At 37.9% G+C, this 15,041-nt stretch overlaps 1 protein-coding gene across 4 annotated transcripts in view; it reads left to right on the top strand.

The window, feature by feature from the left end:
- The window catches only part of LOC108710892 (arf-GAP with Rho-GAP domain, ANK repeat and PH domain-containing protein 3), a 94,078-nt gene extending 81,070 nt beyond the window's left edge, over positions 1-13,008 (top strand). For 3 of the 4 annotated variants that reach the window (XM_018252092.2, XM_018252093.2, XM_041586138.1), the window contains exons 25-34: positions 338-412; positions 1,767-1,881; positions 2,384-2,512; positions 2,645-2,778; positions 4,777-4,859; positions 6,628-6,663; positions 6,837-6,900; positions 8,300-8,437; positions 9,239-9,277; positions 12,054-13,008. In XM_018252092.2, coding sequence (XP_018107581.1) covers positions 338-412; positions 1,767-1,881; positions 2,384-2,512; positions 2,645-2,778; positions 4,777-4,859; positions 6,628-6,663; positions 6,837-6,900; positions 8,300-8,437; positions 9,239-9,277; positions 12,054-12,698 — 1,458 coding nt within the window. In that variant the 3' untranslated portion in view covers positions 12,699-13,008. The remainder of the gene's footprint in view (positions 1-337; positions 413-1,766; positions 1,882-2,383; positions 2,513-2,644; positions 2,779-4,776; positions 4,860-6,627; positions 6,664-6,836; positions 6,901-8,299; positions 8,438-9,238; positions 9,278-12,053) is intronic. The other variant, XM_018252096.2, reaches the window with a different exon arrangement.
- The last annotated feature ends 2,033 nt before the right edge of the window (positions 13,009-15,041 follow it).

Below are 15,041 nucleotides of genomic sequence, written 5' to 3'. Positions count from 1 at the left end.
ACTTCACATTACTATGTGTATACAAATATATGTGTAGAGTTTGATTTGTTGAGAAAAGGTTTTAGAATGCTTTTTCTCGTCTGGCAATTCTGAGGGGATGGTTCAGTCCTCGTTTTACAGAAGGCCATGGAAGCCAAGGAGCCTGGCAAACGGTTGAAAAGTGGTAGTGCAACAAACTGCCATCTGTGATCTCTCTACTGCTGTAACTTTTGAATTCATTGTTTTCCCTAGAATTGCCAGTCTCCCTCATTTCTGTATTTTTCATAAGAGGTAATATATAACGTTTACACAACAAGACAGAGAAAAATTAATTGGTGTTTCATGTGTGTCCTGTTAGCTGTCACAAGCTGGGGATCTTATTATTGAGGTTTACTTGGAATTGAAGATACCAGACTGCTGTGTCACTTTAAAGGTCAGTATTTTTCAAGACTAAAATGCGACTTGTTTCCATGCTTTACTTGATGAGTCAACCTCTTTACTGCTTAGTGCAAGCTTTTCCTTAGTTCCAAATATGTATATTGGTTTTGAATGTCTGAAGAGGGGACTTAAAAATCAGAGCTGATGGATCTTGTTGACCATGTCAACAAAACATAAAATATGCAGCATAATGCAAATGGGAAAATTGCGACTTAAAAATGTCTGCCTCATAGCGCAGTGCTGAAAATTCATTCGTTGATACCACAACTCTTCCTTCTAACTCCTTTTAGAATAATAAGCACTGGATTAACTACAGGCATTTTTAGTAAGGTTTAGAAAACAGATTTAGAGCATTGCATTAACCGCAGAAATGTTAAAAAAGATCACAGCAGAAAATGGATTCAGAGTATTGTACTAACGCCAGACGTGCAATTGAGGACACTGCAGAAATGGATTTCATGCACTGCAATAACTTCATTTAGGGAATTAAAAATGCAGGAGCATAGAGATTGCTCAGTACCAGTTGGTGAAAGTGCTGCTGGTAGAACTCATAGACAGAAACTATACCTATGGGTACTGGAGAAGAAATCCTGAAAAACAATTTAGGAGACTGAAGGGCACAAAGGCTTTTTGTCCTCCTCATTTTTAAAAAAAAAATTGTTCTCTGTATTGGGCTCCCGGCCCTCCCACTACTGCTGTCATTAATGTACGTGATGTAGATTCTGACCCAAAACTGTTCACAGGCTTTCTGTTTAAGTGGGGACCCTATAAAACGTAAGGTTTAAAGCGACTGCCTCAGTCCGTGAACCAAGCCCTGGGCAGTAGTGATGGGCGAATTTATTCCGCAGACACAAATTTGCGAATCTGTCGAGTATATTCGAAAGATTACAGCGACAATTCCAACGGCGGCAACAATTAAAGGCGCCTATTGACTTTAATGGGTGTCGGTATTGTCGCCGGCATCAAAATTCGCGTTTCACAAATTTTTCACCGTTTTGCGAATTTTGCTGGAAATTCGCAAATTTTTTGTCGAATCGAAACGGGAGAAAATCGCCCATCACTTATGGGCAGTGCAGTGATGGCCAATTAAAGCAAAATTTAAATTAAAGCAACAATTAAAGGTGCCCATTGACTTCGTCAAAAATATTTCGACGCCAGTGTCAAAATTCACGTTTCAAGAATTTTTTGCTGGGCAGCGATGACCCTTAACCCCAAATAGTTCTCCAAAGCTCTCAGTTCTAGTTCTAATTTTTCTTTAAATCAAGTAGTATCACACTTTCTGAGTCATCTTTGACATGATTTTGCTACTATATGTATAAATGGAAAACAAATTTCGCTTTTAATTGCAGGTTTCCCCCGTAATGACAGCAGAAGAACTGACCAATCAGGTACTAGATATGAGGAACATATCGGCAAGCATGGATGTATGGCTTACCTTTGAAGTGTTTGAAAATGGGGAACTTGGTAAGAGACGGCACTAAAATATAAGTATACCAAAAGTGAGTCTATATATATATAAACCTGTGCTTAAAGCAAGTCAAAATCATTCTGACAAATTGATCAAAGTAGTACATGCTTTCACAAATGGGCCAATTCATTAAAATGTACTAAAAAGTGTAAATGTGAAAAAAGTTTTGGGAATTCCAGTAGATTACCAGTTTGGGTTTACATTACTCTAAATTAATATCTTTTATCTAGGGTCCCACCCAAGTGTACAATTTTTTGACTTTATTAAATGGTAATTTATTTTAAAAAAAGGGACATTGCAGTACAATAGCTGTGCTGGAGATGACCATAGAGAGAGAGAAGACAGGAGTAAATGTCTGCTATCTCTGTGCTGCCATTTTTACCTTATTTTACATCTTATAGTCCTATTCGTCTGTGAATACCTAATAGACCAATGAAAGTAAATATGAAAAAGTCAGTTTATTCAATGCCACTTACAGAATAACTTTGTTCCGTACAGAGCGCCCGTTGCACCCAAAAGAGAAAGTCCTGGAGCAGGCTCTGCAGTGGTGCAAGTTGGCCGAGCCCAGTTCTGCTTTTCTGCTTGTAAAGAAAATCCCAATTGGAGAAGGAAGTTGTCTCTTTACAGGTATGTCACAGCTTTCATTTCTCTAATAAACAGAATCACATGCAGTCGGTCATTTTTCAACCAAAAAATCACATGCAGTAGGGGAAGTTGAAATGGGTCCTTGTGTTAACCTTGGATTAAACTGTCACATAGGCACAAAAAGAGAGACTCCAAAATGCGGCCTTCTGAAATGCAGAGAGGAGACTCCTAAGCTGCTAGGAAGCAAATTCCAAGAGAGATACTTTGTCATCAGAGATCGCAAGCTTCTGCTGCTTAAAGAGAAAAGGGTATCTGTTTCTCAGTAATACTGTTTCAGTAGTGATTTAAGACACACCATTAACCATTCCAGTAATAATGCATGTTTATCCTTGTGCTATTAAGTAGGACTCACAATATTCTGATTAACATATCCAAACCACTTGTAGAGACTGGGTATTATTTACTATTAACAGGCACTAAACCACTAGCAAAATGCATGGGCACTGAAATAAAGAATATAATTGCACCTAGCGTCAATAAACCCATTGCACCAAATAGTAGGGATTACTTAAAAGACTAGTAACATAATTTTTTTTTAAAATACATTTGTTTCTACTTAACAAAAAAAAAAACCACCAAGTCAGTTTTAAAGGGGACCCGTCACCCAAACAAAATTATCCAAATCCTATTTTATCAGGTTAGACAAGCAAAATGAACTTTAATTACACTGTATAAATTATTTGAATATTGTTTCCATCAGTCTGGGAACTCATAATTATAGCAACCAGGAAGGAGCCATTTTGTGGACACTGTTATTAAGACAAGTCTTGTATCATCTCAGAATCTTGTTTGTGCACCAGGGGACAGGGGCCCAATGTCCAACCCTATGCCCTGGTTACACAATTAAATCTTTAAGAGAGCTGGGGGGGAATGTAGGGAGAGCGATGACATCTAGGAAGTGCTGAATGGAAAGTGAAAGTAATTGTTTGCCCTGCCTCTATGCCTAGGCATAGAGGCGGGGCAGACAATATTTGATTGACAGCTGAGATCTTTAAATGAGTTTACAACAGCTATGAATGCTTTAATAAAAAAAAGAAATTGGATTTCATATTTAATTTAAGAATTACTTTTATTATACAGATTTTTATGTCTGGGTGACGGGTCCACTTTAACTTTAATTTCGTAAAGTCTTTATTAAGAAATGACTTACCGATTCTCTGCTTGCCCTCCTCTTCAGAAACAGCAACAGGGCGACGATCCATTGTGCGGCGCTCAATTTCTCCTCCCTGCCTTCTGTAGGAGATAGCCAGGGAGGAGAAATCGAGCGCCGCATGATGGATCGTCGCCTTGTCGTTGTTTCTGTAGAAGAGCGCAAGCAGAGAATCGGTAAGTAATTTCTTAATAAAGACGTTGCAAATTTAAGGTTAAAACTGCCTTGGTGTTTTTTTTTCCATTAAGTAGAAAAAATCTTTTTTTACATTTTATTTATGTTACTGGTCCTTTGTGATGGTCTGTGTGCTGCCTCAGAGATCACCTGACCAGAAATACTGCAGCTCTAACTGTAACAGGAAGGAGTGTTGAAGCAAAAGACAGAACTGTCTGTTAATTGGCCTAACAAGTATGGTTCGTTGGTATGTTTGTGTGCACAGTGAATCGTACGATCCCAGGGGGGCGGCCCTTATTTTTTAAAATGGCAATTTTCTATTTATGATTACCCAATGGCACGTACTACTAGAAAAGTATATTATTATGAAAAGGGTTTATTTACATGAAGCAGGGTTTTACATATGAGCTGTTTTTTGCTATATCTTTTTATAGAGACCTACATTGTTTGGGGGGTATAGTTTTCCTTTAAGTCAGAGCAAAGACACCTGTTGATTATATTTATTCTTCATACCAGTTACTACTGCTTTCCTGACAATGCCCTGGGGCCTCCAAGTCTTGCTCTTCTTTTCCAAAGGTTGGTTGTGTGAGTTTTTGTCTGAAGGTGAGAATGTATAGGTCAAGCAAAAAACTATGCAGAGGCCACACGACAATCCTCTTTACAGCTGTTGCCAATAATTGCTTTAGACTACTAGCGCATGGGCATTGTGTTGGCCTGCTTGCAGAAACACAGCGGATTTCAGTGTGGAAATGTGTGAATATGCATTATATCATCAAATTATGTTAAAGCAACCCTGTACTCACAGGTTTCCTTTGTGCATTTCCCGGTTGACACCTCATGAATACAGAGCTGCCAAACTTGCTCCTATGGGCACTCATGGAGGGGCAGGCTTGATAAAAATGCAGCGTTTTTCTCTCTACAGAGTGCAAAGCCAGAGAGAGAGTGGCCTCTTGATACAGCCAAGGTTTACATGGGCATTAGGAAAAAGATGAAGGCTCCATCCCAGTAAGCTATTATTATTATTAATAATAAAAACAATTAAATCATTTTATAAATCACCAATATATTCTGGATCGCTGTACAACAGAAGAGTGTTCACATACAAGAAGATGGTTCTACTGAATAGAGCTTCTGATCTAAGATAAATGACTTTGCCATTGGAAAAAAAGTAATTTAAGAGCTTTACGCCACACATTTTGTTATTGTATATAAATGATCATGACCCATTTCTCATTTTTTATTCGAAATAATGGAAAGATCCCGGTTTAGTTATCTATTACAGCAGCTCCATAACTCCTTGTACATTACTGTCTACCCTACTATTTACCACAACAACTTAATGCTCTGGAAAATAGAACATTATCCACCTATTCACAGTGACTGTTCAATGAAAAGACTAGTTTTAGGAGGCCAAAACAGCTATAGTTAAAAAGCATTAGCAGAAACTCTTTCAGTTCAAGCTATAATTAATTCATGCAGTAAGTGGGACTGGCAGCACATGTGACCTGTTATCCAGAATGCTCAGGGCCTGGGTTTTTCATGATATGGTAATAGTCTTCTAGAAAATAATTTAATAAACCCAATAGGATTGTTTTGTCTCCATTGAGGATTAATTATATCTTACTTGGGACCGAGCACAATGCGCTGTTTTATTAATACAGAGAGAGTAATTAAAAAACAATATTTGGTTTAAATGGAGATGACCTTACCATGATACAGAGCTTTCTGGATAACGAGCTTCTGGATAACAGATCCTAGAGTGGACTGCGTAAGTTTTGCCAAATGGGGTATTTTCTTTGTTGGAGTATTTCATTTTAAGAAGTATCCAAAACTGCCCGTGCCATCTCATATTGACGTTAAAAAAACAGATACAGCAAAATGTTTTTTTCCAAGATTTGAGGAAGTCTATTATCTTTAATGATAATTATCTTTATGATGCAGCCTGAGTTCCTCTGCACGCAGTATGCACAGAGAAAATGTACATCTGTGCTGGGGGAGAATTGTGTAATAGGCTGCAAACATAAATTTATTGCGCAGACACTCCTTGGTCAGTGCTTCTCTGCAATAAAACTTTAAAGACAGCTGACATCTGGTTTAGAGCAGTAGCCACCAAGTAGAGCCGTGAAAATTGTCCCTTGGTTCCATATATATATATAGAATCTTCCAGCAGACCTAGGGAAACCATTTTGTAAGGGCAATTAAGGGTAAATCAGCTATGTATGTAAGTGGGGATAACAATCACCAATTATTACAGCAGTATAGAGGCAAATTACTGTATATATTTGGTATTACTGTTCCTTTAATGCAAGCGTACGTTAGACCATCTTAAGGGAGATAATCATCTGTGCTTTCAATGAGAGGTAGTTTCCTTAAGGGTAAGGTCACGTGAGGAGATTCGGGGTGATTTGCTTTCCGAAGTCTGCCCAAGAGGAAACTTTGGGCGACTTCGGAAAACGAAGCACCACGAGTGCCATCCCGCTGGCAATTTTTCAGTATAGCCGGCTTGAAGGCACGGGAAACAGTTTGGGGAGATTGTCTCCCAGAAGAAGAGGCGATTAGTCGATGGGCGACTAAATCTCCCCGTGTGACCTCAATAAGAGGCTGAATGTTTGGTTTCTCGCCTATGTCCCATGAGCTAAAATAAAGCCACAGAGAAAAAGCCTCATTTACCATTAGCCTAAGAATACAGAAACCTGTGGTATTTAAATCTAGGCCCCCTCCATAGATATTATTAGAGATTAACTATACTGTTTTGTTGTGCTTGTTTTGTCAGATGGGGTTTTACCATCTACCTGGATAAACAGCAGCTGTAAGTATTGTGTGAGATTATTATGATCTTATGTAACAGAAAGAGTGTAGACTAATCCTGCCATATAGTGATTTAAGTGTGTGTTTTTTTCCTCTACATTGTATAAGGAAGGCTTTTTTCATATACCTGAATTACATAAGACATTTTTGTATTTTAAATTTCCCACTTTCTAGGTGTCTGTGCTGTTCAGGTCAACCAGAAATGTGGGACTGGATAACAAGTATTCTGAAAGCTCAGGTAATGATTATTATCTGTGTTAGGGATAATGTGGTTAGCACAACTATGAGACCTGCTATCCAGAATGCACATGACCTGGAGTTTTCTGGATAAGGGGTCTTTCCATAAGTTGAATCTTCATACCTTAAAGGGGACCCGTCACCCAAAAAAACTATTCAAAATCCTATGTTATCATATTAGTCAGGCAAAATGAACTTTAATTACACAATATAATTGTTTGAATCTTGTTTCCTTCAGTCTGGGAATTCATAATTTTAACAAGTAGGCAGGAGCCATTTTGTGGACACTGTTATTAAGACAAGCCTTGAATACTCTCTGAATCTTGTTTGTGCACCAGAATGGGGGACCTGATGTCCATCCCCATGCCCTGGTTACACAATTAAATGGTTAAGAGAACTGGGGAATGTGGGGAGAGCAGTGACATCTAGGAAGTGCTGAATGGAAAGTGAAATTAATTGTCTGCCCCGCCTCTATTCCTAAGGCATAGAGATGGTGCAGACGATATTTGATTGACAGCTGAGATTTTAAATGAGCTTACAACAGCTATAAATGCTTTAATAAAGAATAGAAATTGGATTTCATGTTTAATTGGAAAAGGATTTTATTATACAGATTTTGTGTCTGGGTGACGGGTCCACTTTAAGTCTACTAAAAATCATTTAAACATTAATTAAATCCAATAGGATTGTTTTGCCTCCAATAAGGATTAATTATATCTTAGGATCAAGGTACTGTTTTGTTATTCTAGCGAAAGGGGAAATTATGTAAAAAAAAAAATAGAATTTAATTAGAGTCCCATAGAGTCTATGGGAGATGGCCTTCCCGTAATTCTGGGTTTTCTGGATGACCGGTTAATGGAAAACCGATCCAATACCTGTATTTTCTAGTAAGCTGGCCTTGTATCTAGTGGCTTTTTAATGTCTCGGGTAAAATTATTTTATTTGAATACGTGTAAAAATTCGGGATTATTGCTTATAATTGCAAATGGCTCACAAATAAAGTCCTCGGTGACCAAGCCCTTTGTGATCTCTACTTATCCTTGGGATTCCTCTGTATCATAGTGCTTGGTGTTATTTGGGATAGATAGCTCATAATTCCTTGTCTCCACAAGTAGAAAACCTTGACAAAGCTTTAATGACTCCAAACACTCACAGGATTTTAGCCTTCAACTTTTAAAGGCTATGAGGCTACTCCATTAACCAGATAGACATGCTTGTCTGGTTCATCTTTTATCTTGATTTCCACTGAGTAGTGTGGAACACAGTAAAGACCTCCGTTCACATCAGATAACACACACTAATTTCAGTAGTTTTTTTTTTTTAGGCCAGTGAGCCACACATCCGTATGCAAAATAGTATTTCAAAATGATCTACAACTAAGTATTATTTGCTCACTACAGCACGATGATCTCCGCCCTGTGATTTTAAGGCGCCATTCCTCCTCCGATGTGACTAAGCAAAAATTTGGCACAATGCCATTGGTTCCAATTCGTGGAGACGACACCAATTCGACTATGGTTACAGCAAATCAGACGCTGGTGAGTTTATGGCAGATATTTAGCAATAAGAAGCTAGTATCCAGTTTAGGGGATGCAAAATTCAACATCTGAAATGAAGTATACCTGAAAGTCAAACTGCGGACTTATGGAATCCATCCCATTCTAAATTTGTAATTGAGTAATATGGCAATTTTATACTGTATACCTTTACTGTTTAATATTTTAACCTTATCCACTATCTGGCTATACAAACAATCCTATTACAAAATATTTATTTTTCACTGTTTCCAGTGCTGTATTTCTCTTCAGTTTTACTTCTGTTATTTCTTCTCTATTTCCTCTTTTCTGTTGTTCACCCCCCCATCATGATTTGAACCTTTCTTGTAACCCATCCACCCCCATCATGATTTGAACCTTTCTTGTAACCCATCCATCCCCTTCCCTTTTGTATTTCCTTTGTGTTCTTTTTCTTTACTTATGACCCTTTCTGCCTTACAATGAAACATCACCTCATTGCCTCTCTATATATTATACACCCCCCATTCCCGATCTTAATACATCTATTCACAACCCACCAGAATTCCACTTTTACATAACACTTTATCTGGACACTGCTTTGTGTTCTGAAGACTATGTGTGAGGCTAAATGACAGTCACCTTTATGCATGGAGTAATAAAGAAACCTGAATGATTTTCTTCTTAGTGCATTGTTTTTACCTAGGAAAAAAATGGCAACTATACACAAATACAGTCAATTCACGCCCCTTCTAGTTTACACTGTGCACTGTTCTTTATTGGTCCTTCACACCCTGGTTTTCTTTCTTATATTGTGTTTCTCAGCGACGACTTCATACAAGAAGGACCCTGTCAATGTTCTTTGTAAGTATAGGCATGGATGAGAATTTCTCATAACTCTTTGCATCATGCATGCTCATGTAAAACATCTAAGAACTTTAATGATAAATATACAGTTATATGAAAAAGTTTGGGAACCCCTCTTAATTCTTTGGAGCTTTCAAGTAGCAACTTCCTTGTAATATATAACATGCCTTATGGAAACAGTAGTATTTCAGCAGTGACATAAAGTTTATTGGATTAACAGAAAATATGTAATATGTATCATAACAAAATTAGACAGATGCATAAATTTGGGCACCCCAACAGAGATATTACATCAATACTTAGTTGAACCTCCTTTTGCAAATGTAAATGCCTCTAGACACCTCCTATAGCCTGGATTCTGGATGGTGGTATTTTTGACCAATTGTCCTTACAAAATCTCTCCAGTTCAGTTAAATTTGATGGCTGCCGAGCATGGACAGTCTGCTTGAAATCATCCCATAGATTTTCGATGATATTCAAGTCGGGGGACTGTGACAGCCATTCCAGAATGTTGTACTTCTCCCTCTGCATAAATGCCTTTGTAGATTTCAAAGTGTTTTTAGGGTCATTGTCTTGTTGGAATATCCAACCCCTGCGTGACTTCAACTTTGTGACTGATTCTTGAACATTATCCTGAAGAATTTGTTGATATTGGGTTGAATTCATCCAACCCTTGACTTTAACAAGGGCCCCAGTCCCTGAACTAGCCACACAGCCCCACAGCATGATGGAACCTCCACAAAATTTGACAGTAGGTAGCAGGTGTTTTTCTTGGAATGCAATGTTCTTCTTTCGCAATGCAAAGTGTTTTTTGTTATGACCAAATAGCTAAATTTTTGTCTCATCAGTCCAAAACACTTTGTTCCAAAATGACTGTGGCTTGTCTAAATGAGCTTTTGCATTCAACAAGCGACTCTGTTTGTAGCGTGAGTGCAGAAAGGACTTCTTTCTCATCACCCTGCCACCCTGATGTTCTTTGTGCAAATTGTACTGAATTGTAGAACGATGTACAGATACATCATCTGCAGCAAGATGTTCTTGCAGATCTTTGGAAGTGATCTTTGGGTTGTCTATAACCATTCTCACAATCCTCCACATATGCCGCTCCTGTATTTTTCTTGGCCTGCCAGACCTGGGTTTTACAGCAACTGTGCCTGTGGCCTACCATTTCCTGATTAGATTCCTTACAGTTGAAACTGACAGTTTAAACCTCCAAGACAGCTTTTTGTAACCTTCCCCTAAACCATGATAATGAAACATCTTTGGTTTCAGATCTTTTGAGAGTTGCTTTGAGGATCCCATGCTGTCACTCTTTAGAGGGGAGTCAAACAGAAGCACGACTTGCAATTGGCCACCTTAAATACCTTTTCTGATGATTGGGCACACCTGCCTATGAAGTTAAAGGCTTAACGAGCTAATCCAACCAATTTGGTGTTGCCAGTAATCAGTATTGAGCAGTTACATGCATTCAAATTAGCAAAATTACAAGGGTACCCACATTTTTGCACAGCCAGTTTTTTACGTTTGATTTCATTTCCTACAACTGAATACTGCTTCACTAAAAATCTTTGTTCAGAAAACACCCCAGTACTCAGATGTTCATGGGGAATGAAAGACATACCACTGTTATCTTTTTGTTGAAAGTGGAGTAAATTACTATGCAGGCTGAGAGGGGTTCCCAAACTTTTTCATATAACTGTATGCCTAGCCTGGGTTCTTCTTTATACTGTACAAGCTATGTTCATTTTTGTGGTTATCAGTTTGTAACCAAAGAAGCAAGTGGAGAAAAACATTTTCTATTTTCGTTTCCCTTTTCATTTTCCCAGCTTATACTTTATTAACAAAGTTGGTGGTCTAAAATATTTATCTGCATCATATATTTATACAGTCAGTTCTCTATACGTAACTACAGAGGAAGCAGACCCTGTGGTTACAGTTGCGCCCAGAAGGTATAGGGGCCTCACGAGGCCCTAATTCATAAACATTTCAATTAATATTGGTAAAACTGGTCAACCTCTAGACATTTTAGGGGCCTGAAAAATAATTTTCTGTGGTGCCCAGTAATAGAGTAATATCTAGTTATGCCACTGTCTCTGTAAAAAAAAAAATGTTGCCAGGAAATAATGTTTTATATCTGCCTGTTTTAAGCTTGTTCTAATTTAACACAAATAACTCATTTGCACTTTCAGCATGCCTGTTTTGTGTAAGCTTTGCATGTCCAACACCTTATGAAATGCTTTTCCGTTCTAGGGGCTATTTATAAAATGCCAAATAGTCATGTTGCTACTTTGCTGGTTTCCATTAATGTTGCAATTGCCTATTTATAAATCACCAATGCGTTTCCATCGAAGTGGGAAGAATTTCAACACAGGAAAGTTGTAAGAGTAGGATAAAGCCACTAAAATGTTATTGTAACAACTTCAGCCTTATTATTATAGATATTATAATACTGAGGCATCTTTTCACACCCCAAGCAGCAGTTTTTCATCTCTTTATTGAAAATAATGTTTTTTTTGCTAAGGATTCTCAGTGCTGGTATGGTCAAAGTGATTTATAAATAGTCAATTGGGGTAAAAGCCAAAGTGATTTATAAATAGTCAATTGGGGTAAAAGCATTGAAGTTCTATCCAAGTAAAACATTTTTGCTGCATAAGTAGGCAAAGTCTCCCACCGAACATTTTTACCAACTTTGATACGTTATATGTAGGCCCCATTTACTGTACATTGTCTGGAAATCTGGTTCTACTTAAACAAATCCTTTCTTCTTTGTTAGCCAATGAAAATGCATCAAGATTCTCTTGAGGAACTGCAGGAAAAACAAATTGAAGAATATGAGGCTGTATATGAGGAAGTGGGTCATTTTCAGAGTCTACCACAGTCAGAGTCGGACTTTGCATCAGAAAAACTTTCTCCTCCACCTTTAGATCGAACGAAAAAACCTGCTCTTAACCAGGATCTGAAAAAACTCACAATTAATTCAGTTTCAGACCAAAGAAAGAGCTGTTCACCAGAAAGGCCAGAAAGGGACATCTACCGGAAATCTCATTCTCTAGACAGAAATGTGTGTGTGGACAGTTCTATGACCATAGTCCATGGTGAAAATGTCAAATCCTCAGGAACAGATAGAGTTGTAAATCCTAGCCTTCTCAAAACTGGCTCTCTTGAACGAACAGTTGAAACAAACCGTCTTCAGGCAGTGGCCACAAGAAGCCAGGGGGCAAAGAGCACACTGGACTTAAGTTCTTTGCCTCCATTGTTTTTTGAGCCAGTTCCTCCTTCAGACACGGCAAAGAATCCAGTATGGAAGAAACATTCAGCAGTTCCCAACCAAATGCAAGATAAACTTGTCCAGGAACTCAACGCCATCATTCTCAAGAAAAATGATCCTGGGTCAACAACAGGGCAACAAGTCACGTGATGTGCTTAACACATTTCCTTCTCAAGTACTGAGCCTTTAGCAAGAGAAAGCACATTGTACTCGGGAAACCCTTGGGAACCCGAGAAATGGACCAAGTATTGCTGCTTGAGCAAACTCTTGCTGCTTGTATATAGACATGTTCTTTGGTTGTTAATCTATTTATCTGTTTGTGCCTATTAAGTTATATTTTATATAAGGTGAAGGAACTTTTAAAGCTTCCTGTATGACCCAGAATCAACCATTACAACTTATTTGTGAACAAGTTTGCAATCTGTTTAGGTGGAGAAATAAACAGTGATGACATCCTTAACATTATATTTCCTTTTAGGGCACCGAGGACAAACCAATGTTGATGTAAGATTTAATCTAGCGATAACTGCAAGGACAAAAGTTCTCCTTTGCTTATTTTTGGTTAAACTTTTTATTAATGGGTGGTTATTTTTATTTGCATTGACTCTGCAAGGATACAGTTATTATGCAAGCTAAAATTGGAGCATTTTTCTGACTTGGGTATTTTTCGATGCAACTTCTAAATTCCATCTTTTAAAAAGAACAATACAGGTGTAGGATCTATTATGCAGAATGCTGAAGACCTGGTGGTTTCCAGATAAGGAATCTTTCTGAAATTTGGATTTTCATACCATATGTCTGTTAAAAAAATGAAAGAATAAACCCATTAGGAATGTTTTTCTACCAATATAGATTTATGCAGTTTAGTTAGGATTACCAGATACTGTTATTATGACAGAGAAAAAGAATGACTATGGTATTACTGGAATCCTCGTGGCATCCAAAGTATTGTATGATAGATAAAATAGGAAAAAATTGGATTGAATATTCCTAAATGAAAGAGTTATTTCACATCCTTTTTTTTAATAGAATTTGAATTTGATATAAATATATTATTATTAATTGTACAGGTATGGGATCTATTATCCGGAAACCAGTTATCCCGAAAGCTCAGAATTATGGAAAGGCTGTCTCTCATAGACTCTTGTTTTATCCAAATAATCCAACATTTTTAAAATGATTTCCTTTTTCTCTGTAATAATAAAACAGTACCTGTACTTGATCTAAACTAGGGATGCACTGAATCCAGGATTCGGTTCGGGATTCGGCCAGGATTCAGCCTTTTTTAGCAGGATTCGGCCTAATCCTTCTGCGGGCCGAACTGAATCCGAATTTGCATATGTAAATTAGGGGCGGGAGGGAATTCAAGTGACTTTTTGTCACAAAACAAGTAAGTAAAAAATGTTTTCCCCTTCCCACCCCTAATTTGCATATGCATATAAATTAGGGTTCGGATTCGGTTCGGTATTTGGCCAAATCTTTTGCAAAGGATTCGGGGGTTCGGCCGAATCCAAAAAAGTGGATCCAAAAAAGTGGATTTGTTGCATCCCTAATCTAAACTAAGGTAATTAATCCTTATTGGAAGCAAAACCAACCTATTGAGTTTATATACAAAGTATACCAGAATACATAAAAAGGAATTATTTCTGGAGTGCCATTTATCAGTCCTTAAAACACACATTACAGAATGCATATGTCACCTCACAGCAATCATCTAAAAAACATAAAGTAAACCAAATACAACTGCACTGTATTGTCGGGGGTGAGGCCTTACCAGGGACCTGTAAAAAAGCAAAATTATGTTTTGCAAGACAGCACTTTACAGTATTTGCTTTAGTAGCCACTGACTGGAATTACATAGCTTGCTATCCTCAACCTCAAAAATCCCTAGTTCCTTCACATTTAAGGATCAACACATTTCCATTCAGTGCTTAACTCCCATTTATGTTATTTCTACCAAAGTGCATAAACTTGCATTTTTTGTCTTCGGACCCTGTTTGCCAGTTTGATGCTTTCCTTCGATTTAGTGAATATCCTGCATGGAACGCATAGTTTTTGCAAAATTTTGTATCCTCATCAAAACTAGAAACAGGTACTTACAATGCTAATCGCAAAATCACAGTAGAAGACTCATTTATGACCACAAAAATGGGCGCAGTGTTTGCCTGACTTAACACTCAGACCTGAATTCAGTCTTTGCCTGAATTGTCATACTGCCTCCTGTTCTGAATCCAGATCAAGTGCACCTATCAACACAGGAATCCCTGACTCTACCAGAGTTCCAATAGAGGACTGTGCCAATACACACTGCATACCAACATGACTTCATCTCAAGAGAGTTGTGGAAATGCCACATGTTTTGTCACAGCACATGCTTATTCCTTTCTGTTTACAGAGTAATTCCTTGTTGCTGAACCCCTGTCTTTTTATGGATCTGACATCTGCCACGTGCCTTGACTTCAGTCTGGGACAATCTTGGACATAAACCTTGCT

The sequence above is a fragment of the Xenopus laevis genome, chromosome 3L (assembly GCF_017654675.1).
Source record: "Xenopus laevis strain J_2021 chromosome 3L, Xenopus_laevis_v10.1, whole genome shotgun sequence".
Taxonomy (NCBI): Eukaryota; Metazoa; Chordata; class Amphibia; order Anura; family Pipidae; genus Xenopus; species Xenopus laevis.
The sequence above is the reverse complement of the archived record's forward strand: the minus strand, read 5'-3'. Positions and strand labels throughout refer to the sequence as shown.